Source organism: Hippocampus guttulatus, chromosome 5 (genome assembly GCF_054856545.1).
Source record: "Hippocampus guttulatus isolate MCC_2025c chromosome 5, RoL_Hgut_1.0, whole genome shotgun sequence".
In the NCBI taxonomy this organism is placed as follows: domain Eukaryota; kingdom Metazoa; phylum Chordata; class Actinopteri; order Syngnathiformes; family Syngnathidae; genus Hippocampus; species Hippocampus guttulatus.
In genome coordinates this window covers 11,146,466-11,174,019 of record NC_141265.1, presented here as the reverse complement: position 1 = coordinate 11,174,019, position 27,554 = coordinate 11,146,466, and the positions used below count along the sequence as shown (strand labels likewise).

At 40.3% G+C, this 27,554-nt stretch overlaps 2 protein-coding genes across 5 annotated transcripts; both read right to left on the bottom strand.

The window, feature by feature from the left end:
* Positions 1 to 959: 959 nt before the first annotated feature.
* dbnlb (drebrin-like b) lies at positions 960 to 11,255 on the bottom strand. 3 transcript variants are annotated; one of them, XM_086111736.1, is made up of 15 exons: positions 11,082 to 11,255; positions 8,806 to 8,861; positions 8,464 to 8,576; positions 8,307 to 8,381; positions 7,879 to 8,028; positions 6,826 to 6,903; positions 6,510 to 6,661; positions 6,380 to 6,434; positions 6,106 to 6,177; positions 5,465 to 5,588; positions 5,102 to 5,212; positions 2,976 to 3,050; positions 2,742 to 2,800; positions 2,584 to 2,668; positions 960 to 1,937 (listed from the first exon to the last, which is right to left on the bottom strand). In XM_086111736.1, the coding sequence occupies exons 1-15, from the start codon at positions 11,162 to 11,164 to the stop codon at positions 1,801 to 1,803; spliced, it is 1,425 nt and encodes a 474-aa protein (XP_085967862.1). In that variant the 5' UTR covers positions 11,165 to 11,255; the 3' UTR covers positions 960 to 1,800. The 3 variants fall into 3 exon arrangements, with proteins under 3 accessions (XP_085967862.1, XP_085967863.1, XP_085967864.1); XM_086111737.1 differs by lacking the exon at positions 5,102 to 5,212 and having other exon boundaries at positions 11,082 to 11,254; XM_086111738.1 differs by lacking the exons at positions 2,976 to 3,050; positions 5,102 to 5,212.
* A 1,135-nt stretch (positions 11,256 to 12,390) lies between these two features.
* ube2d4 (ubiquitin conjugating enzyme E2 D4) lies at positions 12,391 to 21,490 on the bottom strand. Of its 2 annotated transcripts, none has more exons than XM_086111270.1 (7): positions 21,196 to 21,490; positions 20,012 to 20,075; positions 16,135 to 16,166; positions 15,981 to 16,058; positions 15,765 to 15,870; positions 14,690 to 14,783; positions 12,391 to 14,610 (listed from the first exon to the last, which is right to left on the bottom strand). In XM_086111270.1, the coding sequence occupies exons 1-7, from the start codon at positions 21,217 to 21,219 to the stop codon at positions 14,565 to 14,567; spliced, it is 444 nt and encodes a 147-aa protein (XP_085967396.1). In that variant the 5' UTR covers positions 21,220 to 21,490; the 3' UTR covers positions 12,391 to 14,564. The 2 variants fall into 2 exon arrangements, with proteins under 2 accessions (XP_085967396.1, XP_085967395.1); XM_086111269.1 differs by lacking the exon at positions 21,196 to 21,490 and adding an exon at positions 20,591 to 20,680.
* Between the last annotated feature and the right edge of the window lie 6,064 nt (positions 21,491 to 27,554).

Sequence of the window (27,554 nt, the reverse complement as noted above, 5' to 3'; positions counted from 1 at the left end):
GGACCAATATGGCCACAAAGAAGCTGGAATGGTATTAATATCAAACAAGGGCTCAGGGTTAAACGTGAACATATTCTAATACCAAATTTACAGAGATAGTAATAGTGCCTGAAAGCTACATGGCAACATCTCCACATAATTTGCATCATTCATCAAGTTAATGAAAACAAGGTATTGAATGAATTCCTTGGAATAAAGTGGACTCTACATAATTGCACAGTTTGGAATTCCATCAACATTTTCAAATCACAAAACTTTTGTAAACCGCAGTTATATGTACCAAAGTGGACCTGCGCAATTCTTGAGACGGGTGGCACACATGGGCCACATATGACCTGCGGTCTTCTTAAATCCGACAAACCTAGCATTTGCAATTACCAGGAGCCGGTGATATTTGTGACATTGATTTAGCAGTTTTCTCCCGGATAAAATTGGCTATGTGAAATGTATTTCTTCATGCTGTTAATTGATTATTGTAAATAAGATATTTGAAAAATTTGGTAACATTAACACATACATTTCACTTTTTGATAAACTGGTTGATACTTGACCGCAAACATGTTATCTGCCCCACTTATGCTCATAACAATTAGAGAGACTGAACAGCTTATTAAAAGAACCAATTTCACACTTAGACTGTATTTCATTTGACCTGCAAATGACCTGGCCAATATGTTAGTTTCAAATACCAATTGCAGCCCTCAAGAAAAAAAGTTTCCCGCCCCTGTATTAGAAAAAGTAAGCATGCAGGAAAGGCGAAGTGTTTTTTTCAAATGAAATGAAACTTATGCATTAAGTGGGTGAATTCCCCACACGCCATTTCATTCCAGGAAACTGACTTAAGATATGTTGTCTTTACATCAGGGTACCCATTTAACTTCTGAAAATCCCTTGTTTTTTTTGTAGCAATTCTCTCATCGACGACATGTGTTTGAATATGAGAAGATATGACCACAAAGGGGATTTATTTGTTTTATTACAAAGGCTGGATTATAATAGACTCTGGCATAGAACGGCACATTACACTATATTCCAAATCGATCTGGAACTGATCAGGAATGATACTCTTAAAAGCTAGAATGTTTCAAGATCAAACTCAACTTTCTTTTCCTCTAAAATATCACAAAAAGCTTTTGAGTACTTACGTCCTCTCTCACATGTTACAAAGTCATCATGGAAAAGGTGCTATTTTTTGATGTTTTTTCACCTTAGGACACCTCAGAAATGTTGAATACTGTACATTGAAATGGAGAGACCAAAAAGACACAAAACACACTCCAGGAAACCTGAATTGACTTTGTCTCCCTAATCACGAAGTCAACCCTTCCAGAGAGCATGAGTGTGCCATTTTAACAACATCCTCTTCAAAAAGCTTTGAAATTTAGACATACTGTAATTTATGGTCAGTCACACGAAAAGGAACATCTGGTTTTCTGGGAACAAATGCAAGAAACGAGAGGATTGAAACGAAACTAGTACCGCCATCTTGAATTACCTCCCCCACCCCCGCTGCTACAGCAAGTAATACGATGACACCAGATAAATAGGTCACTTTGAAAGGAATGTGGACTCAAGCGCTGCGTATGCTCAGAAATGATCAAGATTCAAACTAAGGCTCATCACATTTACAGGTCAAGTGGTGGAGGTGGAGGTACCTGCTTCAGAGCTGGAAATGAGAATTACTTGAAATGGCCAGGCCTTTTACTGTATTGTCCTTTCATTGCTCCGTGATGTAGAGAAGCTTGTTCAGTGGAGGACTCTTCGTGGGAGGTTCCCTGTGTTACTGGGGAATACACGTGCCTACACGAGCTCGACGTAGTTGGCTGGGAACATTCCAAAATGGCCGTCGGGGCCGTAGCCTCGCCACCATCCCTCATCTATCATCTCGATCCCGGTGATGATCTCATCAGGGTCGAAGGAGATCTCTGTATCGTCCGCTAGGGAACACAAGAGTCATTTAAAACAAAATTCCAAACACTTTCTCCATTTCCGATAGTGCTTATCCTCATTATGGTCACAGCGAAGATGGAGTCTACTTTAGCTGAATTTAACCACAGGGCACAATTGATTCCATGTTTGCTCTAGATATAAAATCATATTCCTACACATTCCCCACCTTTTCATGTCATGTGGATTTAAATGCTTTAAGAAACACATCTGGAAAATAACAAACATACTGGGATATTTTGTAATGCAGATGTAAAAAAAACCCCTACACATTTGACAAGGACATAAACTAAGTACATGGACATATTTGATGTACCTTTGAATCCCACTTTGACAAAGCTTAAGATCTCATTTTAAACCCAGGCTACAGTAAATTAATCAAAAGTTATATTTTTCCTAACCATAGTTTTATGAGGCTTTCAGAAAAGAGGAAAAGTTCACGATGGTGTAATGCCAAATATAGTCACATCAAAAAAAGCATTCACACTCACAAATTTGGATAATTTACAGTTTTCAATTTCCCAAGTACTAATTCATGTTTTTGAAATGCAAGAAGTTGGAATACCCAGGCAAAAAAAAAAAACCCAGGCAAGCATGGCGCTTTAAAAATAAAACAGTAAAATGAAATGTAATTACCAGCCTGGTAATCATACAAGGCCCGAGCACAGATTCCTCTATCTGGTGTCTCCTCAGCAGTCACCTCATAATTGTTCTCCTCAACCTGCCAAAGAATTTGGTTTATTTGTGTCCTAAAAATATATATTTTTTATGCTGCAAAAGAACAGAACAGCCACCTGAGGGGGGTCTTCGCGTAAAGGCTCCTGCACACAGGGGCTAGGGGCTGGCGCTTCCTCTGTGAAAAGAAAAATAACCTGTCATGAATTTAGCTACCAGCAGGTAGCAGCGGATTGCAGCTGCTGACTGGGAGGCCAGAGGAGCTGATGGCAAATCATGTTTAGAGCATATGAGGCCAACGAGAGGGCCATTTGGTGTCTGTGAAAGGGTTATGACGACAGCCGATGCCCCACCTTTGGAGTGCTCCTCGGGGGCCACCTCCGGCGCGTCATACTCACACCTGGACTGTCCATCATCCAGATCTGGCTCTTATTACCCGAAAACACAAGCACAGACATGCATGTACACACACAACCCCACACAGGTTGAAAACCACCACCAGTAGCAGACGGGAGGGGTGATTAAAACAAAATTAATGTCAAAACAGCATGAGTGATTGGAAGTACAATGGTGAAATGACTGTAAGTGATGAAACAGCAAAAAAGCAACAAAGAATAGCTGTCATTAAAACCAGTGATTCCCAAACTAGTGAGAGCTCGTTCGGTATGCCAGCGACACACAAACATGCATACATATCGTTGTTTCATGAGACATCAAAAACTGAAGTGATGAGCCACAAATTAGTTTTTGTTATTGTCATAATTTATGACTTCCACACTTGTGGAAATTTTTGTAGCTGTCGTAGTGAACGTTGTGTGGATAGTAAGTTAACATGATGATTGAAACATAAGCCTAACCTCTAAGACCAAAACATTTATAACAAATATTATTGTAATACAGTGGTACCTCTACTTACGAACGTCTCTTCGTACGAAATTCTCAAGTTATGAAACGTCTCAACAGGAAAAGATTGCCTCTTGTTACAAAAGAAGTGTCAAGATACGAAAGGTAAAAATACAGAATGGCCTGTTTCTCGCACCTCTGAGTTTCCTGAACTGCCATTGGCTATTCCCGAGCATCATTCTGGCATCTCATTGGGACCTCTACCATATGTGTCTATATGTGTAGATAGATAGATGTGTGTCTATGAAGTGTCCTCGTCATTCGCCCCTCGGGCAATGAGGTGTTCCGATGGTTTTACGTAAATGTGAATAACCCAGAAAAACTGTTGACCAGTCGGGCGGTCGCTCACTCTGATGATGTTTGCCTTGGACATTTTCAAGGGATTGTTAAAAGCCGACAAAAGCAAACGTCCTTGAATCAGTTCTTTACAAAATGCCAGGCAAAACCCACTTCTGAGAGAGAACACTGACTAAAGAGGGCAAAAAACGATGAGGACACAGTTAAAAGTCAAATGACCATCATTTTTATTCTTTATTTTAATTATAAACAACTCTCATTTACTGTGCAATAATTTAATTGTAACATGTACTGTATTTGTTCCATATTTTGATGCATTTTTATGCTTTAAGAAACATTTCTGTCTGCATTTTGGGGGGGCTTGGAACGAATTAGGACAATTACATGGACAACGCGTCTTTACGTACAAAATTTTCTCGTTAAGTAATTTCTTCCAGAACCGATTAAATTCGGAAGTCGAGGTACCATTGTACAGATTAATTTTCATTGTTTGTGTTTATTAAAAAAACTAGGAAGAAAACATTGAAAAAATAATCGCATGTTATATAATAATTGCATAATCATTCAGCCCAACGTCCGTATGAACACTGTCCTATGAAAAACACGTATGTCCAATTTTGTCCTTTTTTAAAAAAAACCTTTTTACATTAATGGGATGCCCAATTTTGGTCCTGTGAAAAACTTCAATTTCACATACATAGTTGTTGTAAACACAGTTGACTACAAAAAAAAAATCAACCACAGAAAATATTAAAAAATATTGTACTTATTGTAGTGTTTGTATAAGTGCACGCGCCTTTAAAAAGCAGGAACCTGCTTGGTTGACGCTAGGTGCCTGTGAGTCTCTCAGTGAGTGCTGTGGCTGATAACAGCTTCCGAATCAAGACGCTCAACTGCGCCTTACTGTTCTTCTAGTGCGCAATAGATGGCTCAAAAGTGCACGCGCAACTGGGAATTTGGCTTTAAAAATAAATCAGTTTGTTGTATATGTTAAATTGCTCCCTGTACAGCACTTTGTATGCAGTGATGGCTGTTTGAAAGTGCTCTACAAATACAGTTGAGTTGAGAATGCTGTAAAAACCCATAAAAATATTCACTTAAAAACATCATTTAGTATGATTGCAAACTGCAATATAGTGGGGAACTCCCTAGTGCCATTCACACAAAAGAATAAAAACTGGCCCAGATGGAAAACATGCCTTGGTGCAATTAAGGTTGGGAAACACTGGTACAGACTAACCATCACCTGATATGTTGTGTTGTGTGTGTAAACTCACACCTGCAGCATGGACAGGGGAGGCGGAGCCTGCCGGCACAGGGGAGGCTTGGCGCTGAGGGGAGCTGGCCCGCTCGCTTTCATACTTAGATAGGAAAGGGCTTTGCAGACGCCCTAAGTAGGGGCGCACATAGAATCCAAAGCATGCACAGATGGATGAGGAGAGAAAAGAAAGGAGGAGACACATGATGGAGACAGACCAATAGGTTTAAGTGTGATCATGGACAGGCAGAGCTCCACAAGGAGGCAGTTTTGGACAAATGTAGCTTGTAGCCACCGCTAGCCAAGAGTGGAAAGGTAGCAGCTGCTGACCTTTAAGGCAAAGGGAATGGGGGCGGGGGGGGGGGGGGGGGGGGGGTACAATACCTGGCTGGGGGCTAGCAGGGGCAGCAGAGGGCACATTTGAATCACTGGGAGTTATTCCCCTCTCTCTCTGCTTGAACATGTCTCTGGGGTTCATAGCTCGCTGAGAGATGAGAGAGGCTGCCTCCTATGACACAGACATCAGCAGATTAGTGGAAAGAAAAACACTCGGCGAAAATAACGCCACAAGAAATTGCTCAGGTTGTATTGCAGTACATTTGTTGACAGGTGAAGCGCCTCCACAAGTATTTCATAAGGTGAAACCTGTCCTTTCAGCAGAGAAATAAACAGTATTTTGTATTCATTCATGCTTCATTTACCAATCTAATATCTACAGCCAGATTTATATGCAGCCATGTATTCCAATTCGAATGACTTAAACAGAATGAAAAAGCTCCATATAAACACCTCAATTTAAATAAAAAGGCTGAATGGAATTTTAATTGGAATCACAGAGGTGGCATACTCCTTTTGCCAGTCCGAACGGGTGTGATGTAAACAGTTCAATCAGAATAGCTAAGCTGCGTATAGTTTGCGCATGCTCTGTCTTGACGTAAATGCAGGGTGACGCCGTCGTATATGCGCTTTAAAATGGCAGCGACTCAAAAATTATTGTGCCGTCCAGTTGAAGGAGTGAGACTTACATTGGCCTTTTCCACAGAGTCCCCCCGTCTGACGGTTTTCTTCTGGGCTGCCTGCATCTCCTCCTGCTGCTCCTGTTGGTCACATTAAATGTTGGTTCTCATCAGTTGTCCTGCAACTTCTCTATGAAAATGTGCGTGTTAATCATAAAAGACTTGCGTGAAAACAACAAAGGCCAACCAAGAGAATATTGAAGACAAAGACAACATGAAAAACGAATTTACTTTCTGGTTCTTCTTCCCCCCCCTCAACCACAAAACAAAAGGAGACACTTACCCAGCGTTGTTTGTCTTGCTCTCTGCGCTCAGCCTCCTGTTGTTGCTGGTACTTCCTGTCAAAGCAACGATCAAATCAGACCAATGTCATGAGCAAATGTCAAGATGCACACTCGGTTGTTGCCACAGACTTCTGTTGCTCAATTTGCACGGCCTTCTCCTTGTCCCGTTGGTCCCTCAGTGCTGCCTCCTTGACTTCCCTGTCTTTCCTCTCTTTCTCCAGGTGCTGGCGCTCTTCATCTGCTTTGCGCCGCTCCTCCAGGCGACGTCTCTCCTCCTCTTTCTGGGGGACAAAGTGAAAAGACAGACCGAAGTGTGCTATGGCAGGGACAACACATGTCAAATGAATATAAAAAGCAAACTTCATCACAACGATGTGTTGCAAAACGCGATTCACTCTGTGTCTGTGTCAGAGATGAAAACCCGGCGCAGCAACAGTGTGCTTACCTCCGCCTGTGCCCAAAATGTGTCCTTGTTGGTCTTTCTGATTTCTGACATAGCATTTGTCTTCTGGTACACGGAACCCTGCGGCAAAGACACCTAACGTGAATTCATAGGGCAACAAAACAAAATCGCAGCAGAACGAATTGTAATGCATCCTGAATGCTTCACTATCACACAGTCTTTAGCTGAACATCAGATTTTAGAATTAAGATCACTTGACAAAGCAGGGTACAAATGTGATGAGATTCAAGAATAAATTTTACATCGTGAATATGTTCAAAGAGATATTTTCTATCCCTTTTCTATACTGCTGCCTTGTCGCAGGACGGCAGGTTAGTTTAAGCCTTTCCGAGCTCACTTTGGGCAATCGGGGGCACACACCCTGCCGGGACACCGTCCTTTGTTTTATTTCTGCATGCCATTTACTGTACAACTCCGCCAAACCACCTGTCCTCCTGGGTGCGGCGTTTGTTGCCACAGCATACTGTTGCCCAAATTGAACTTTTTTTTTCGAATACGCTACATCAGCTGTCATAGCAGAGAGGCAGCACATACAGTAGACAATGAATGGCCTGGTCGACGTAGTAATGCGTTATGCTCAGCGCAGAAGAGGCCATAAAATGAAAAGCTAGGATGCTTTAATATTCAAATGCAATGGGCAACTGTAACCAAGTCCCAATTCTTTCTGTTTGATAGAAATATGCAAAAGCATGGCAACATGTTTCAAGCCAAGATGGGATGCTAAGTCCAGCAGTTGAAAACATCTCCTCTGGAAACTCCAAAGTTGGTGGGGTTAAAATTTGTACCTCACTTACTCACTTTTTGAGATAGACTTTTTAAAAATTGAAAATGTCAATTTCAATTCCTGTTGCAGCCAGTACAGGCAGCAAGTTGACGTCATCCTCTGTCGGATACAGCCAAACAGGGAAATCAATTATACCTCAAACAAATAGCCACTGAGCAACGTAAACTTAATAGGTCCCACAAATAACATTTTACCCTTCCCAACTACTACCTACTTCTAATTCTCCAGGTTGAGCAGTGAATGAGACATACCACGGGACCCTGAGGGCCACTGTCTTGGAAGCGGCTGGAGGTTTCTTTGTGGAAGCTATAGTTGGCTCCGGAGGCCTTGGCCACCTTCTCCATGATCACCTCAGGTTCGACATCCTCATCTGCTCGGGCATTTACTGTAACGTGGGCCCCCTGCAAGACATTAAAGTTCAAGTTCCATTTACTGCTCAGTCTGAAAAAAGCTGGTGTGAACTTGGTGTCTTTCCAAGCGCTTGCTTCTATGATATACGATGTCTTGACATTGAAACTATTCCAACTGAGCCATTTTCCACAGATGCATGCAGCTTTGATGAATAATCTTTTCTTCATGTCGCCCTCGAAAGATGAAGAATGTGCAATTCAGCATGTTTTAAATACAAACAGATGGTAGGCAAAAAGTCAAATGTATATTTAAATGAGTGCAGCGTTACCTTAAGAAAGTTTGCCATGGAGCTCACATGATTTGCACAAAGTCCTTTTCTGGCATCATTCACTCCTTCCCCCGTCTAAGATGCAAACAATTGGTTCTCAAGGACCACTTGACTGGTGTGAGACGACAAATGCATTGCGGTGTAATGCAGTACTGACCCAGTTGATGAGGACATATTTAGGGAGACCCGAGTTTGGGTCCTGGACCCGACAGAAGGCATACATGATTTTTCCACTGTTTAGCTCCTCAACCATCTCCTCCAATCCACCATCTGATAGACAAACATTGTGGCAATAGTCAAATGGCTGCTGTGGTTGCTTGTATAACAGGGAACATTTTTGCCTTTGCAAATGACGGGTTGAGACAGCAGGGGCAAGCGGTTGCTTTGTGCTGATCTTCCAATGCTGCGGTTGCATGCTGACAGAGACATTCCAACACACATTTGATACTTTTGTGTTGAGATGACAAAAGCTTGATGAACGACGTAACCAATTACTCACCTCCCTTTTCTGCCAGGCGGATGTCATTACTGTTTCCTTCATAGGTGAACAAGGCCCTGAGGAGGAGAGCCAGTAAAATATATTACAATGCTGTTTTCTGTAACAGTTGACCTGTTACTTTAAGGCTTAGATTGATTTTACTTGATTTTTGTTTTTTGCCACATGTGGAATGAGCCAAAGCAATTGTATTTGTGATTAGACATTATGCCATTTTCCATAATTTAAAGAGTTTCTTGGTATCTTAATAACACGTATGTGATAAGCTTCAGTCAAAATACCCAAAGGATTTAGAATTACAGCGCATTAGTCACTCTCTCTTAACAGCAATGTTTAGAGCAGACGTTTTTGGTGGTGGGAGGCAGTTCACCATGACACAGCTCTCCTTGCCCCCCTCTAATTTGAGGTGTGCCAATGTCAGGTGGCTTTGCGTTACCATGAAGACGTATTAGAGCACAGACCCTTAAAATTAATTTTATTACACAAGAGGAAAGCACATAAATGGCAGTAAACCCATCAATTGTATTTTCATTTGTGGGGGTGGCACTTCACTTGTCAACTAGTGAGCAGATCCTACAATAGGGACACACCAGCAAACACAAATGCCACCAAAATCAAAATGGCTTGTTTCAAGATACATTTTATGACATTGGTTGTTTTGTGTATTTTCACACTTGATGAGTGGGCAGGCACTCGAGAGAACCAGTTATTTCCATAAAAGCAATGAAAAGGTCAACTTTGCACATTATGTCCCCTTTAAATCTTCCTGTGATGACCTAAATATGACAAATGTTTAGAACAAGCTGATCATTACACCTTACAATGAATGACACAAATAATTGTAAACAATGGGTGTAAACGATGAGCGTAAAGATGACAATCCAGTTATTAAACAAACTAACAATGCAGTGGTTAAAAGCATTTTTTTTCTTCTGATCAAAACAAAGGACACAGCATCCTTGCAAAGGTCAATGTTGCTGTGAGATGAGACACTTTTTTTTTACAGAAATACATTGTCTTACATTTTCAAGTGATTATTCCTGTTTGTGGATAAGATAACCTTTATTTATTTGTCCCACACTGGGGAAATTTGCAGATAAAATGTCAGAAAACGGTGGAAAATGGCTATAAATAAATAAATCCACACTGCAAGGCAGACATCCCAATTGTTATCATAAGACTGAACACCCGAGAGGTCATATAAATTTGATAATCAACCCAAATCTTTTTGAGAGAAAAAATGGGCGGGTGAGCTCCAACGGTCAAACAGCAAATCTTTTGAACTCAAGTCTGTGTGACTTTTATTTGTGTGGGTCCAAGTGACAGCAAAGAGATATATGACAACAAAGATAGAAAAGCGGACATTCATTGTGGAAAAGTGAAACACAGGCCTCCACCATAGCTTCTCAGCACAAACTGCTAACAATTAAGAAGAGAATGTAAACAAGTGAAAAGTGAACCATTTAATCTTTTGAGGCAAATACTTGCTTTTGACTCATTTGAACTAGTATGTTAACTTATGTCTTATTATTATCTACAGCAGTGTTTTCCAACTTTTATTGAGCCAAGACATGTTACAATCGCAACATTTCACAAATGTTGCAATAGTAGCAACAGCAACCGAATTGGTAGTGGAAGGACATTTAATTCTTCTGTCACTATGTGTCACCGGCATAAAGAGATAATCAAAGACACATTTATTCTACATATTATATTAGGATGGTGCTACTATCTATCAATTGAAAGTCCAGCCAAGAACATGCAGAGATAGATTGACAAAAAGCGAGGAATATTTAAACTGCAGCGGATGTCAGAGGACTATATGAAGTTGATGTTCAAAGACAACAAAAGTCACACAGTACTGCATTTGTCAATTTCCACATCATTGCTTAACCAGGAAGTGGGGGGCCTTGCCAGACGCACAATCAAAGACTTCGTTAAAAAAATAAACAACGTACATGCAAAACATTAAACAAATTTTCAACCGTTTTGAAAACAAAATTCTCAATGAATAATGGTGTATGGGCTTCGATTCAAGTATATAAAATTACCATTCGTCGAGGCAAAAAAAACCCCGACTCCATAGATAAGGGAACAAAAATACATAGAGGTTGACAATGTAACATATGTTGAGGTTTAAGATTAAGATTTCGTGAACCCAACAGACAACTTAAAACGTTACTTCACGACTGGCTGCTCCCATGCTAGCCAGCATCATATCGCAATGTCTCCTCATCAGCCTCAAAGTTTCCGCGTTATTTGAACTTGCTGCGCCTTACCAGTTGGTATCGGATTTTTCATTAACGACTTCTTTGTACGCCGCTGTTAACGCAGGGCCATTTTTGCTCAGGTTTACTGCCATGGTTGTGTTGAGTTGAGTTGAGTGGGCTGGGCTGAGCTAGCCAGCTAGCTTTCCTATACGGGATGCGCCCTTCCTTCCTTCCTTGTTGGGGGAGTGGCAGCGCTGACGCTGCCTTTCAGCTAACCAGGAAGCTAAACTGGCTATGCTAATGGCTACATCGAGGGGCAGCGTCAAAACAGCGGGACAGCACGAAGGAACGATGCTTGTCTGCAAGTTGTGGCTATATAAAATGTAGCATGGAATCACTATTGGTAGACCCTTCTAAGTATTCAAGGCATTGATTTCAATCATTGGATATTTTCCATTTGACAAAGGGGGGGGGGGGTCGTGTGGGTGATTGATCGAACAGACATTGCTTCTCCTATCCAGCAGTCTTGGGGGCACCATGGCTCAGAGTGGTCCTCTCCCAACCCGGAGTTTGGCGGTTCGATCCCATGTCAAAGTGTCCTTGAGCAAGACACTGAACCCCCAGTTGCTCCTGATGCGTCATCAGTAGGTTAAATGAGGTCACAGTGTACTGAAGTATAGTGTACGCTTTGAGTACTGAAGGTAGAAAAGCCCATTTGTTTCAAATTCGAGTAGTCATTTTTAGCAGTGTCTAGTTGTACATTTAATCAATCACCCAACTCAAACTATACAACTTGTTGCAATCACATAAGCAACTAATGTTATACAATGCAATATAATGTGCACCTGTGCTATGGAGATCATCCTGGACTGTTAAGAATCGGTATTTCTGACATAGACACAACCAATTTCATTAAATTACATTAACCAAATATGCAGCTTTATGAATGTATTAGTGTGTACAGAGAACACGGCAGACATGCTGGGTAGTTTCAGTTGACTGTATCGATCAATCAGGGCAGAAACATGCTGAGTGCTGACCTCAAGAAGGCCAGCTCTCCCTCCTTATGAGGACAATTTTGAAATTTGACTGGTTTAAGAAACACTCTCATTGCGAATAGCACAACTGTTTGTGGAGGCTCTGGGCAGATTAGATATTACCCGGGCAGGTTACAATTTGAATAAGCCTAAAAGTAATACAGTAATAACAATCAAATATTGGTCAGTGCTTCCGATAGTCCTAGGGCAAGCAGAGGCAAGACTTGCTGTCGTCCCACTCTCCAGTTCTTTTTAGTGTTCTCATTTTGCATTTGTTTGACAACCTGCTCGCAGTTTACACAATCATTACCTTTGAAAATACATGACAGAAAATTGAAAACGACAGTAAAGACATTGCTTTTATTAATGTTTAATGACAATGTCAACAGTTAGCTTGCATGGACAAAGTGAAGATATGTGGTTGCTCAATGTTGCAGTTCAAGCACAATTTCAAAATTTTAAATGCATGAAAGCCAGCCCTGGATAGAGAAAAAAACCAATTCTAAGGAAATGAACGAGCCATGACATCTAGTTTAGGCATTTGACACTACAGTAAGATTTGTTTTTTCCTGTACTGTATATACAAAATGAGGGTTAAGGCTAAAAGTTTCATCAAATGTATTAGGCAGATGAATTATAACAAAATCCCTGATATCTGGCAAGTGGCTGAGAGAAGGTTCTCTAGAGTGCAAAGCATGCCAAGCTGCCTATACAAACTTTTGAGCACAAGAGTCAATGCTAAGATCAGTCACGATGGATTGAGGCTGCATTCATTCAGTTGGAGGAGTATGAAAAAAAAGCCAAATAAACATTGTACACAGTCTAAACATAAAAATACATTTACTTCATTCAGTGTAGCTTTTCAAAACCTTGTAATATATGGTGCTTCAGACATTTTTCCTACAACAATGAATTTAGAAATCTAAGATGCGGTCTAAACCTAGCATTGAAAGTACTAATGTTCATGCTTTTCAGATGTGTTGAATAATGTTGTTTCTTCCACTTTCTGCAATTAAATAATTTCCCTTTATATTGGCAGCATCAGTACATGGAAAAAATAGCACACACTAACTAGTTTATCAAACAGTCACATTGTATTAAATTCAAACTAACATTATTATATGACACATTCCAAACATGATCGCACCAGTTGACATGACAACAGAAGGCTAAAAATAAATGTTTTAATAATACTAAACAAAAGTGGCAACCAGACAAACTGGTCAGCTGAGGTTGTTTACCCCAAAATATACCTGTGTAATCATGATTATGAGCATGGAGTACTGCAGCTTTACATCACCTGAAATGTAAACAAAAAAAAAGAAGAAAGATGACAATTTCAGATTAACTTACCCTGAAAAAGCATTACTATAGTTCTACTTCAGTAGCATAAGCGTGGTGAAGTTGTTCATATCCGAGCTTTGTTCATAAAACAAATATAAAGCGTGAAAGGAGACTCCTCCCCAACAAAATGAATACTTATGTAAAACAAACATTAGGGCAGATGAGCAGTTCTGTCTTTCAGCAATTTTTTTGTTTTGTTTTATGAATGTAAATAGTACAGCCTACAATATGGGCCTCGGGCATTTTTCTCACCAAGTTTTGCTGCTTATTCCAAAGGCTGATGATTGGGTTTGATACCTGAGTAACTGTACTGAGGAGGTAACACATAGCTTCGCTACATGCCGAGGAGTAGCCATGATGATACCAGCAATGTCTTCTAACAGTAAAGTTTGTCAGACCCATCATGGATGCATTCTTAAACAAGATATCGGTATGTGAGCAATGACAAAATGTGAGAAAAATCCAGTTGCCATCTGACCTACGTGTGTGTGTGTGTGCGTTGTGGGCTGCAGAAGGGCAGATGAAGCTCCAGTGCCATTAACGCTACATGCTGCGATTCCAAAAGCAAAGGAATATATCTGATCAGTCCTTATTTTTTACATTTTCACATTGTCTTGGGGTATTGTTTGTGTGTGCCATTTGATCAGCTGCTGGTAATGGCACCGCACCATTATTGTGTTGAACTGGGAACATTCTGTCTCAATTGCACGTTGGCCGAAACATCAGAACACAGAAAGGCCACGATATCCATGGAAATGCAGTAAGAGAAGAGAACATCCGGTGGGACAGAGGCAGCATCCCCAAAAATCATGGTGATGGTTTCCATAACCCAACAAAGTAAAACAACATGACAATGAAAGATGTGTATGTAAAGCAACAAATATGGCAGCTAGAACAATAGCAAGGATAACAATTTAAAGTCTTGAATATGGCGTATGGGCTGTGAGTAGTGTCTGGCTTTCGCTAAGCGAGTGCTTCCAGGAGCCCTTCAGGTCCTGCTGAGATCCATAAATGCATCAAGGACAGTGCATCGGATAAACTCAGCACATCGGGATATTGCCGCCTTGTCCAAAAGGTTGCCTGTGGTCTCATGTTGTTTTCCCTATGCCTCCAGTTACAATCAAACATGTTTCTTTTGTTCTCCTTTTGGATTTCCGTCTCGCTGGCAACCTCACATTGCATACTTCTGGGTCCATTCTCTTGCTAATTTGTTGTACCTGCAAAACCCAAACAGTGTCTTCAGTCCACTTTCAATCGATTTTGAATGTCAGCTGGCTAATGCATTTGTGCACTTACTTTTCCCTGTCAGCCTTGTACGTATGAGCGATCTCTGGCACCAAAGGGTCATCGGGGTTTGGGTCACAAAGAAGGGAGCAGATTGATAATAATACTGTGGAAATTATACAAGTACAATCAACGTTTTAAGAAGCCAACAGTTTTTTTTTAATTATCAAGGTTAGAGTACTTAAAAAAAGCCCATAGGTACACTCCAAAATCTTGTCGAAAGTCTTCCCAGAAAATGCAAGTTATTGTAGCTGAAAACTGAACCAGCATATGGTCATTAAAATAAGAATTTATCCTGAATTCATACGTATGGCCAAGTAAGGGCCTTGACAACGCAAAGGGCTACATTGAGTTGACAGGGTTCACACGTTGATATTCTATTTCAAAATGCTACAAGCTGCTACAAATATGGAAAAAAGTGGAGTATGTTACAGCTAGACTGTCAAGTGTATGTAGCGAAAGTAATGCAGGTTGAACAAGATGGTTACTAGCCATAAAGGTTAAATGCTATAAATGTTCTCTGCAGGCAGTTTAAGGAAGTGCTGATTTAATCATTTTGTGTGTTGTATCTGAAATACACTGCACCAAATGACAGATCCAAGCGTGTGTTATACGCAGATAAGCTTTTTTTTGGGGGGGTAATAATTGACTGAACTGGCTAAAGGAAAGCCCATCCTTTCCCAAGAGCACTTTGAAACAGTAATTCATGCCTTTGTCACATCCCAGCTAGTTAACTGTGATGCACTTTACTTTGGAGTCATTAAGCGTCTCCAGTTGGTCCAGAATGATGTTGCTCACCTCTTGACTGGTACTCGTAAGAGGGAGCACATAGCTCCTACTCTGGCATCCCTTCACTGGCTCCCTATACATTTTAGAGTTCTTTTTAAGATCCTGTTATTTATTTTCAAAAATTTAAATGGCCCAATAATCAATCATTTATGCACAATGACCTATCAAAATATTTGAATATACATATTCAACATACAGAGCTAGCTGTGAAACATGGATCAACATTTTTTTTTAAAAGTGACATACGCCGTTGCCGCCAGACGGGCAACTACTGTCGGTCAAGTTTATTGCCACTTACCTTTGGATACTGTTAGTGCAGGTGACCACTGTGATCTCAGTATATCCAGACAAATACTTCCATTGCTGTTAATATTAGGGTGGTAAATTTTCGTTGTAAATGCAACCTGAAATTTAGCAGGAAAGTTGTCAGTTCCCAATAATTATGAAAGTCAAATAAAATAAAAACAACTTAAGTGTCTGTATTCCATGACACTGATGTCAGATAGTTACTCACTTTTGGTGGTTTGAATGGGTAATCTGTAGGGAAGTGGATGGTAAGGAAAAACACTCCATTCTGATAAGGGCTGTCACTCTAGTGGCATACAGACAGAAGCAGTTAGTGCTTGTGTAACACATTTCAAATGAAACTATACAAGAGACATACTTACTGGACCCATTATCGTTGCCTGCCAATGAAACACTGAAAAAGACAAAACAATAACAACATTGCGTCTGACACCCCAAGGAATTTAATTACCAAATTCATGTGGATTTGGATCGAAGCCCTGGATGGATGAATGCACAATATATTGTAGTACAGGTATGGTTCATCATGAAAAAGTGAAATATTTTTTGCCATTCATTTCAGAAAGTGAAACCCATATAAGATATAGATTCATTATACACAGAGTGGAACATTTAAAGACTGTTACTTGCAAATTGCTGATTGGGGATTAGAGATTATAGTGTCTCAGAGTTTGAATATCATGAAAAAGTATGCGATTGGAGAGTCATAGTGTCACACCCGAAGCAACTAATTACCACTAAACACCTGTGAAGTTTTCCCAAGCCTTTAAATAGTCTGTCTGGGTCAGCAGGCTACACGATCATGAGGAAGACTTCTGACTTAACAGAAGTCCAGAGGACAGTCATTGAGGGCACAAAAGCTCGTACCAAAAGAAACTGGTTTTTCATACAGTGCTGTATCCAAGAAGCATATTCATTGAAAGGTGAGTGGAAGGAAAACATGGAAAGAAAAGTTGCACCAGACAAACGGATAACCGAAGCCTTGTGAGGTTTGTCAAGCAAAATCTATTCAAGAATTTGGGGGAGTCCACAAAGACATACTGAGGTTGGCGTCAGACAATTCCTCGCCATGAGCTAGAAATGTCAAGCCACTCATGGACCGGCAACAATGTCGGAAGTGTCTTACCTGGGCTGTGGAGAAAAAGAACTGGACTGTTGTTCAGAAGTCCAAAATCCTCTTCTCAGATGTAAGTAAATTTTGTATAGCATTTGGAAATCGGGGTCCCACATTCTGGTGGAAGAGTGGAAAGGCACAGAACCCACATTACTTGAGGTCCAGTGTCAAGTTTCCAGTGTCAGTGATGATTTGAGGTCTTTTGTCATCAGCCGGTGTTGGTCCAGTGTGTTTTCCAAAGGGGACAGTCAAAGCAGCAATCTAATCCGACGAAGGTTTCGAGCAATTGATGCTTCCTTCTGCTGACAATCTTTATAGAGAAGCTGATTTCATTTTCTTGCAAGATTTGGCATTTACCCACACTGCCAAATATACCAGCAGCTGGTTCAATGAGCAGGATGGTTAGTGTGCTTGATTGGACAGCAAACTCACCTGAGCTAAATCCCATTCAGACTCTGTTGGAAACTGAAGAAGATGAGAGGAACCAAACCCAAAAATGTACTGTAGATCTAGACCTGAATGCTTCTATGAAAGCAACGTGGACTTCCATTACACACACTGAGCAGCGCTACTGGCTGATGCAGTATTCCATTCAAAAGTAGACCCAGCCAAGTACTGAGTGCAGAGAAATTTACACAATTTTCAGAAGCATGACATTTTATTTAAAATATCCTTTTGTCGTCATCATCTTTAACACTCAAATTTTCTGAGACACTGAATTTTTTGAATTACCTATAAACCAAAATAACATAACTTGCCAGATTTAAATGGTTGAGCTATTCCACTCTGTGTATAAAATAGAATTTTCACTTTCGCAAATGAGGGGAATAAGAATATTGAACATTTTCATGATCATCTCAGTTTTTCCAGATGTACCTGTTTGAAGTACAGCAGAACTGGTTCCCTGTTCACAGTCCATTTTTTCATGTTTATTTTATTTTTGCATCATTATTTTTCATTAATTTGCCGGCATTTTATGCCATTGGTTTGAATTTAAATTCCACGTATGGACCGATTCGGCCAATCGGGGTGCCACTATCGTTTTATCAGCCGCTGATTGACTGTTGTGTTTTGTCAGTCGACACATGGCGCTCTGCTCGCCTTGCTGATCACTTCCACGTTTCCCATGCTGTCTGTATAGGTGACATAATGTGTTATCTGAGGGGGATACTGACAAGGGTTGTGACTGCAGTTTCAAAACAGCATTGATGGAGCCACACAGGTATACAAAAGAAAGAAACACAGGCAGCCAGCAACTGCCTTTAACCATGTTCGTACCCCCCCCCCCCCCCCCCCAAAAAAACCAACAACAACAACTGGAAGGGCTGTGACCATGTTGTACTGCAATGCTCATGCCAGAGGAACATTTTCAATCTTCAATTTCCACACACAACAAGTTTGTTATGATCGATTTCTTTTTTTTAAACAAAGGGCATATTTCGGCATTGAAATGGAAACACTGTTATAATGGCTGCTTCGTCATCATCTTTGTTGCCATCTTTGCTGGTTTGAGTGCACAGTTTTGTTTTTTTTATAGTTTGTACAACATTTTGTGTTATTCATCAATCTTGTTCTCCCCTAAAGATATTATACATGTTTAAATGTATTTGTATACCGGTAATTTTAAATGTGTTTAAAGGGGAAGTCAAGTCAAAAATGTTCTTGACATTAATATGTTCTATGCGGCCCCAACTAGTCTAAACACGTCACTCTGATTAATGATGTGTTTGTACAATAATGTACAAGAAACAGTATGCTCCACTCTTAATGATTCTGTTAACAGTCTTAGAGGAATTACTCATTCATTTTTGATTGATTATGCTCCATGAGTGTTACTTTGCAACTTCTACCTCTCTGATATTGTTTCTAATGAACAATAAAATTATGAATATGTTTGGTCACGATATGTGTTCACAATTGGAGGTGAGCCATTTCGCCTCAACGCTTTTCCATGAGCGTGAGGCACCCGTGACTCCTTCCTTTGCAAATATTGCGCTGTGTGATCATTTTACGACATAATACGTAGTCTTACTTAACATCCAGCATGCCGTCTAACACTATCGTTTTTCTGTTATTTTGATGAGTGGGATCCTAGCCCGACCTACTCGGGCTTTAAAGTGGCGCTGTCAACAACGTACACTCACACAACGCAAGCTGGTTACTTTACATTAGCTCTGTTGCTACTTGCTACAAACATTGCAGTTGAGCGTTTCATTCTAGGCATGACTAATTGATTTACAGTCAATGCAACCGTTACACTAACGTGAAAGTTGGGTGATTCTCGGTTTGAGTGATTATGCATGTAGACTGGAGCGGGAAGGGGGATGATGTCGCAACGTCGCTGCTCAATGCACGTTGTCACAAGTGCAATCAATCATTAAAATGTCAGGGTTTCCCCCTGAACACAAGCAATCAAAAATGTGCATCTGCCTCACAGAAGTGCTTTTTGCAGCCCAACTGCATGTTCCAGTCTTGTTACTCGGCACAACTTTTCCTTTAGATAACATAATTGTTTATAAAATGTTTAACAGTATAATAGTGATTTGTCCAAATTATTTATGTATTTTTTATTTGACATGAATGTAATTGTAGTTGCACATTTATTTTTAAAAAAGCAGTATGAGTTCAAATATTTTGATGGTGTTTTTCGAAACAAAAAAAAAGTACCGATAGGAATGGCAAGCAGTATCGTTAAGAGTAATAGTCTCGACAAAATCGTATCAATACACATCCCTTGCTGTGACTGGAAGTTACTTGAGCCCTGAGCAACTGTGATGTCATTTTCAGTTGACAGCAAGTGACAAAGTGCCCTGCGATAGATAAAAACTGGTGGATTTTGCTACTTATTTCATATTCCACAAACGGAGAAGTAGAATAACAAGTTTAAACTAGTGGGGCCGCATCAAACATATTACTGTAAATATGTTTTTAACGTACCCTTAAAAAAAATTGTGTCATAAAGATACTTGGTATGTTATAACATACCAAGGTTGTATTTTTATATCACAGATTTTCCTTATTGCGGGGGTGTTCTGGAATGTAATCCCCCGCAATAGAGGAGAATTTACTGCATACTGTACAATACACACAATAGAAAAACAACATGCTATAAACGGAACTCTTACAATCATCTCCAACTGGTCCAGCAGAGCACTGAGCAGGTGGGTCCCTCTGCAAGTCAGACAGCTCCTAATGGCAAACAATTAGACAATAATGACACCAATATATTCATGTTCAATTGGTATAACCACTTTATAAATTATTTGACAGCTACGTTCCTGATAAAAGAACAGTCACATGAATAATTCATACAATAACACCATATGCAAAATGGTTTGACTTGTCTTTGGGCTGAAACCAATTTTTTTAGCCAAGAATTACTTTTAAAAGCAGTCATAACACACATTGCTATGATCACGGGTTGTGATACACCCATTGGTATCATTGTAAATACAGATGATTCATAATACATCACATTAGATTATGTGGTTGGAGCTAATGATGACTCATGCTATTACTAGCAGTAATAACACAATATCTTCATTGACTTTAACTTGTAATAAGGTTACTTACATAACTTGGTTTAGACAAGACAAAATGAACACCTAACACTTATACAAGATGACATTTCAGCATCTCGTTGTATGCCTGCCATCTCTAACACTATTCAAAAACTATCCAGCAGTATAAAAATATACACACACCTTGGCCAACCGCGCTGCCCCATTTGCCAGCCCAAATATGGAAACAGCGACACCAGGGTTCAATTTCGGCAACCAGCTCGCAGCTGTCATTCAAACACACAACTTGTCTTAACCCTAAAACCCGCTTTGACAATATCAACTGCCCAGAAGTAACTAAACAGAAGTCATATCCTGCACACGTTCTAAATATATGTATAAATCACACAATTACGTGAGCCGATGCGATCCGGTGACGCTGTGTGGGACGATTACGTTTAGATAAGACATCGTCTGCGGACTCCCAAATACTCTTATCTGCTCTAAAAAAAATAAATTAAAACACACGCTCGCGCGCACGTGCATGCGCACACAACAAAGACAATATCTTAATAGGGGTTTGTTCTTCTCAGCCGGCGTTACTTTGGCAACGCACATACGCGGGGAAAAACGGTTAACTTTAGGTTAGCTGGTCTTTGTCTTCAAGCCAAATAGCGTTAAAAAGGAAGAGATGAGCTTCAGGATTCCACGGCGACCGGTTCGTCATCTTACGCGAAACGGGTCCATCATGAAACACACAGTTGCCAAGTATGGCACAACGAGCTCGTGGAGGGTTGATAAACACTCACCTTCTGAATTCTTTTCAACGCCATTGCCCCAATGGCTGTGCTGGGTAGCCTGTCAGCTAACCGTTGGATATGAACATATACAATGTATATTCGGTGGTGGCGTAATTACCAAATTACACCTTACAACAGGATGCGGGCAATCACCTCTGGCCTACAACGACTTTGGTGTTTTGCTTTCTGGAGTAACGTAAGCACCAAACATGAGGTGATTAAAAAACGTATTTTCTTTCTGTTGCTAGTCCTAAAATTGACGAGGTGTTTGCTAGTACCCCTGCGAACGCATTCTCGCCTCCTTGCAGGCAGGCGCAAGAGTATTGGGGAAACATCGCGAGACTTGACTTTGCCTCTCGGCTTGATTATTTTACTTCAGTTTTTCGATCATATCAAAATTGAAATTTGTGGATCACGACATAAAATTTTTGATTGTACACAGAATATATATAAATATGAATAAGACATAGAATATTAATGACAAAACAAGTCCGGTTATCCAGAGGATTAGGGTTATGGAAGTGACTGAGCTACTGTTCTCCCAAATCCTCCAAAATAGCAGAATTGTGCTTATTGTCATTGGTTAAATCCATAGCATCTCGAGCGGGTGGTGTGTTTGAAAGGGCCACTGGCTGTAAAATGTAACATCGAAATAACGAGTGTGGCCAAGTAACCACAAGATGTCACTATTTGAAAAGAACAAACGAGTCAAACCAGGGCCCCAATAATGCACGTTGTCATATTGAATCTCGAGCTCTAAAGCACATGCATTTGATGTCAGAATGACCACACAATGAACACAACTATGAAGCGGTGTGTGTGTGTGTGTGTGTGTGTATATATATATATATATATATATATATATATATATATATATATACACTGTATATATATTAAAACTTAAATGCATGCAGAAAGAAACACAAAGGCTATAGGGTTGCTAATTCCACATGCTGTCATTGTAAAGTCATTTTTCTCTGAGTCAGCTGCATGCACTGGTTTCTGCACAGCCTTGTTTTTGCAAAGACCCATGAACTTTCCTTTATATGTGTTAAACAAGGGTGAAAAAGGACCTCTCATTATTTTAGTGAGTGTGCATGAATGGGCTGCAGTGTTCATTCTTCTTAAATGGCTGATTCAGTGTCAGGTTGAGGATCCTATCGTCAGTGTGACACTGAGAGAAACCATTTTCCTTTGGAAAACTGAAGATTCCTTCAGATAATATCTTATTGTTTGCTCATCTCCCTGCTCTGAATGACCTGCCTGTCCCGAGGCCTTGCTGTAATCAGATTCAGCAGGCTGCAGAGGTAGCACTTTGGCTCCTTAGCACCAGGGGCCTTCTGTTGGAAGCTTTGGAACAAATGTTTATCAGGCTTTCAGACACGCGCTGTTTATGCCAAGCCTTGGTTCACGTTGTCAACCAACCTCAATAGTGCCTTCTGGAAACTCTATAAAGTAAATATTGCTTTACTTGCTTCCATATACTTAAACCCACATGTTTGTAATTTGTAGTTGACACTCATGAAGCACTTCAAGGCATAAGGTAAATGCAACATTATAAATAGTCAGTAATAAATAAGATATGTATTTGTTTCCGAAAGGCAAAATATCACTGTCCCGTACTGGGAAATTCCCACTTACAGCCAGAACTTGAGTGTTCAGTTACATGACTGGTGGCGCAAGTTCTAAACTGATGTATGAGGGAAGGTGTGAATGTGTCAGGACCAGGGTGATATGGGTGGGGGCGAGAGCTCAGCCGCCCCGTCTCATGATGGCAATAGCCTGTAGTGTTGTAATGTGAGCCAATGGACTCAGCAGACCTCAGCGACGCATCGTTTTGGTCCCATGAATCATACTCGTTCAATAGTAAAACAGAAAGCTTTTCACTTTTTTTTTTGTGGCATTTATGCTCCACCTCTGAGCCAGAGTGTATTCTTCTCTCAATGGCTCTTTTCCCATGGCTGCCATGACAAGGCACATAGTATGTCATTTTCCAAATTAACTTAGATTGGTCTTGTTAATGGCCAAATTATCCAATAAAAGCAGAACCAATTAATTCTGAGCACAAGCCGGGCTCACAGTCCCCTGAGGTGTCCTACCTTGGGTCAGTGTATCAGCTTTCTGAGGGTTCTCCCTCAGAACAAAGATCCATTGTTGTCACACACTAAGAGATATTTGTTCACTCCTTGTATCAATGGTCTTGATTTGATTATACACTCAGGCTATATGTGCAAGTAGCACTCATGTTTACAGTGAAGTCAGCACTCTGCACAATCAAATAATTATTGCGCTAAACAAGAGGAAAAAAGGTCATTATGTGTGAAGCAGTCTGTGTTTCATGGCTCATTTCCTTCGCTGTGATTTGATTTTGCTTGTCAGTGTTAAGGTGCCCCTTGACCCTGAAACATCTCAATATCAATCCTTAACATTTCACTTTGTTTTAGGGATTGAACCTATTTGGTAATTGTAATGGGAAAAAATCCTTTGTTTGTGTGTGGCTCGGTTAAAAGATGGCCTCACAAATTATGTTTGTTACACACCATGAGTCCACAATGCACACATGCATGAATAGCATGGCACATTACAATGCATCCCAATTTTGAATGTGAAAGATTTAAAGTGAGTACAATAATCAGCACAGTAAGCTTGTCTATTTTGCACATTCAAGCACATGAGGTAACAATCAGCCAAAAACAATTTGTGGAGAGGGAGTGTGCCTCTCATAATTTAACACTGGAATCATTGTGGTAATTTTAGCCTTTGGAGGAATGTAAGATGATTTACTTTTGAAATACACTTCAGTTATGGCGGAAATACTGACTAAGGAGAACGTAATTAGTTTCAAACTCTAGTAAAGTAATGTTTTTCCCATTCTTTAATCAAAACTAAACAACTCATCATTCTCTCGTGTTAACAGATATGATTTCCAATGTCATTTACACTGCAATTTTTTTTTAGGAATTGAAATGCTTTATGAACCAGTTCCATTGCCTCTGGTCCTCTCTTATCAGATGTACATCATGTGGAAACCAGACAAACCAAACATATCATCATAAGGAAGCAGTATTCCTTTGCGGTGAAGCACTCTCAGGCCAATCCCAAGTGTCTCACTGCACACTGATTGATGGCTTTTTGAAATGTCGAACTGTGCAGTTCATGCAATGAGTAATCCCCAGAGTCTCGCCACCGGCGCTCGATATAGTGTTGACTAACACATTTACTGGTTATCATCTAGGATCAAATATGTTCCAGCTGTTGGTTTTTCTGATGTCAATTTCAGGTTTTCCTCGCGAGGCGAGTTTCCTTGGCAGACAAAGGAGGGATTTCCTTTGTAACAGTCTGGCTTTAGCGGCACCAACGAATAGCATGGCAATGTTATTTAAACAAAAAGTGTCTCTAAATATGAACTTACCATTTGCAATGAATGAAGTGCAGACAGTGTGGGAAAGCGAGAAATCAGAAAAGTGGGTCTTTGCTCAGGCCTATGAAAAACGCAGTGTGCTCATACTGTACATAAAAGTCAAAACATTTTTTAACACGTGCCAATACAAAATGCCAATGAAAATCAAGCACTGAAGGTTCGATAGTCTAACTACCCTGAGGTTGCACAAAAATATAACTCTGCATCAAGTGAGTTTCAAAAGAGGTTATGCAGATGTCAGCAATCCATGCGAGGCCTAAGTGTACCACACAAGACCTCAGTTGTAACAAAGGAATAATTCTGGAAATGTGTTTTGCTATTTCTTTGTCTTTATTGTATCTTTTTTTGTTACATGTATCATAGAAGTTGAATTTGAGAAGAAAAAAAGAAATATACTGTATTGCAGTATATATACATATATATATATATATATATATATATATATATATATATACAGTATATATATATATATATATATATATATATATTGTACATACACACATCCATCCATCCATCCATTTTCTGAACCGCTTTATCCTCACTAGGGTCGCAGGGGTGCCATAGCCTGTTCCAGCTGTCTTCGGGCAGTAGGCGGGGGGGACACCCTGAACCGGTTGCCAGCCAATAGCAGGGCACAGAGAAATGAACAACCATTCGCGCTCATACTCACACCTCGGGACAATTTGGAGCGTTCAATCAGCCTGCCATGCATGATTTTGGAATGTGGGAGGAAACTGGAGTACCCGGAAAAAACTCACGCAAGCACGGGGGAGAGCATGCAAACTCCACACTGGAAGCCTGCACCTCTGTACTGTGAGGCCGACGTGCTAACCAGTTATCTTGTGTCGCCCCAATTTTGCTAAAATTGCTAAGATTTCATAAAACTACCCCCTCAACCTTCTCACAAAAAGATGTTTGGATTTTGGTTTAAATTTCGCCAAATGTACAGCGATTTTTATTTAAACAAAACACATATCCCCCCCCCGGGGATATGGGAAATTAGTGTGTAGTTTATAAATGGTCATAATAAATAACTTAACAAGCTGTTACAATTCAGAAGTGTATATGCTAGCGTGCAGTAGAGTTGTGTGTGTGTGTGTGTGTGTGTGTGTGTGTGTGTAAGTAAGCAACTTGGACATGGGGGGTGGGGGGGTCGGCTGCCCATCCTGCCGCACAATAAACAGTTTGTTTCCCATGAGCACCCCTCATGTTCCTGTTGTTGGCTCCATCGCCGCTCACTGGGAAACGTCCTGGCCTCTATTGTCCAAAAGGTCAGAGTTCACAGGATGCTCCTAAAGGCCCAAAAGGGGAGGTAAGAGGTTGGACGGAGGAGTGATGAGTCCCCCTTCCCAACTACCCATACATATCTCTTATTCAACAAAACATGAAAATGATGTCATTCTTTTCCCTCATATCACAGCAAAATTACAGTCTCTCTATCAAGAGTTCACTGAAGTACAAACAGAAGAATACTGTACAAACTTTGTGACATTGAACATCCCAACTGACTTAAATGTTTTGTTTTGTTTTTTACCTGAGGAAGACTTATGTCTAAAAACAATCCAAATATGGGAAACTCAATCCAACCAGCAAACCGATGGTAACCATGTCATTAAAACAGTTAAGAACAGCCAAGAAAGGAGTGATTGTATTGTACAGTCCTTTCCACACAAAACCACAGACGGAGCTCAAACACACTGACGCTTGCAATGACCCTTTTAACAAGATAGCTCAAAAGAGGCATATACTGTAAGTACTATTTTGAAGCATGACGAACAGAGACATCTTGATACCGCAATGGAAACTGTTGCGGCTCTCAAATTGACCACACTAACTTGGGTTGTGTGCCACTATTTGCTATAAGATGTGAGATTTAGTGTAAGAATAAGATCATAATGTAGGGCAGGCCAGTTTTGGGCCTGCAGCCTGTTTTAGGCCTCCAGGTGCTGGAGGAGTTGGATGAGAAGAGATGCGTTCCTCCAGAAATTCACAACGAGACATTTATCTTTTTTACAGGGCCAAGCTTGAGAATTGAATGATATCCCAGATGTTTGCTGCATCACACTTATATCATCATGCTTTTACCCTCCACTGCAAAAAACAAAACAAAACATAACATAACAATCCAACAATCTTAATACTGTTGGAGTTCACGTTCTCATTTGGAAATGTGCAAAAGTTTTGGACACCAGTAGGTTTGCTGCTTTAGCAATGCCGATACTGCATACAAAAATGCATCGTTTTAAGAAAACCATTGTGAAGCCTTTGGAATGTAAGTTGTATTTCTGCATATATTGGTCATAAAGGAGATCATCACAACTCACAATAGAGAAAGACTCTGCTTCAACTAATACCACACAAGCAATTATATGTTTGGATGTTTTTATTGCCCACACCATGAAAACATTGGTAGTGCAGGGTGGAAAAAGTATGTCAACGCCTTGGCTCATCACTTCTTGTGCTAATCAGAGTCCACCAACCTAGAGTCTCACAAATCTGATGAGATTGTAAATGTTGGTTAAGCTTGTACACACAAGATTTGAATTTGCTTCTGTGAAAAAAAAAGCATTGCCCAGTGCCAACCATGCCTTGCACAAAACAGTTCTCAGAAGAAATAAAATTGAGAATTGTTCAATTGTACAAAGATGGGAGAAGGTAAAAATGAATGCAAGGGCACAGAGCAGAATGCTCAATGAAGGGAAGAAGAATTTGAGCGTGTCGACTGAAGACTTACAGAACTCACGTCACATATCCACCATCATGTCAACCTCACTGTTCACAACTTCATAAAAAGTTGAACAATTAACAAGAGTACATGTAATGGGAAGACACCGATTTGCAAGCCACGACCGTCCCAAAAAACATTGCTACAGGTTTGACTTCTAAAAACAAGCCTCTGATTGTTCCACAGCGCCACGAGCAAACCATTATGTGGACAGATGAAACC

What these genes read in the sequence shown, in the direction of transcription:
- dbnlb (XM_086111736.1), bottom strand. Translation starts at nt 11,164, where the DNA reads ATGGCAGTAAACCTGAGCAAAAATGGCCCTGCGTTAACAGCGGCGTAC. An exon ending in CCATGGCAAACTTTCTTAAG is followed by an intron (nt 8,029 to 8,306) that starts GTAACGCTGCAC and finishes AATGTCTTGCAG; the next exon opens with GGGGCCCACGTTACAGTAAA. An exon ending in CATTTTGGGCACAGGCGGAG is followed by an intron (nt 6,662 to 6,825) that starts GTAAGCACACTG and finishes TTTGTCCCCCAG; the next exon opens with AAAGAGGAGGAGAGACGTCG.
- ube2d4 (XM_086111269.1), bottom strand. Translation starts at nt 20,680, where the DNA reads ATGACAGCTGCGAGCTGGTTGCCGAAATTGAACCCTGGTGTCGCTGTT. An exon ending in AGGCAACGATAATGGGTCCA is followed by an intron (nt 16,059 to 16,134) that starts GTAAGTATGTCT and finishes GTATGCCACTAG; the next exon opens with AGTGACAGCCCTTATCAGAA. An exon ending in TGCACTAACAGTATCCAAAG is followed by an intron (nt 14,784 to 15,764) that starts GTAAGTGGCAAT and finishes TAATTTCCACAG; the next exon opens with TATTATTATCAATCTGCTCC.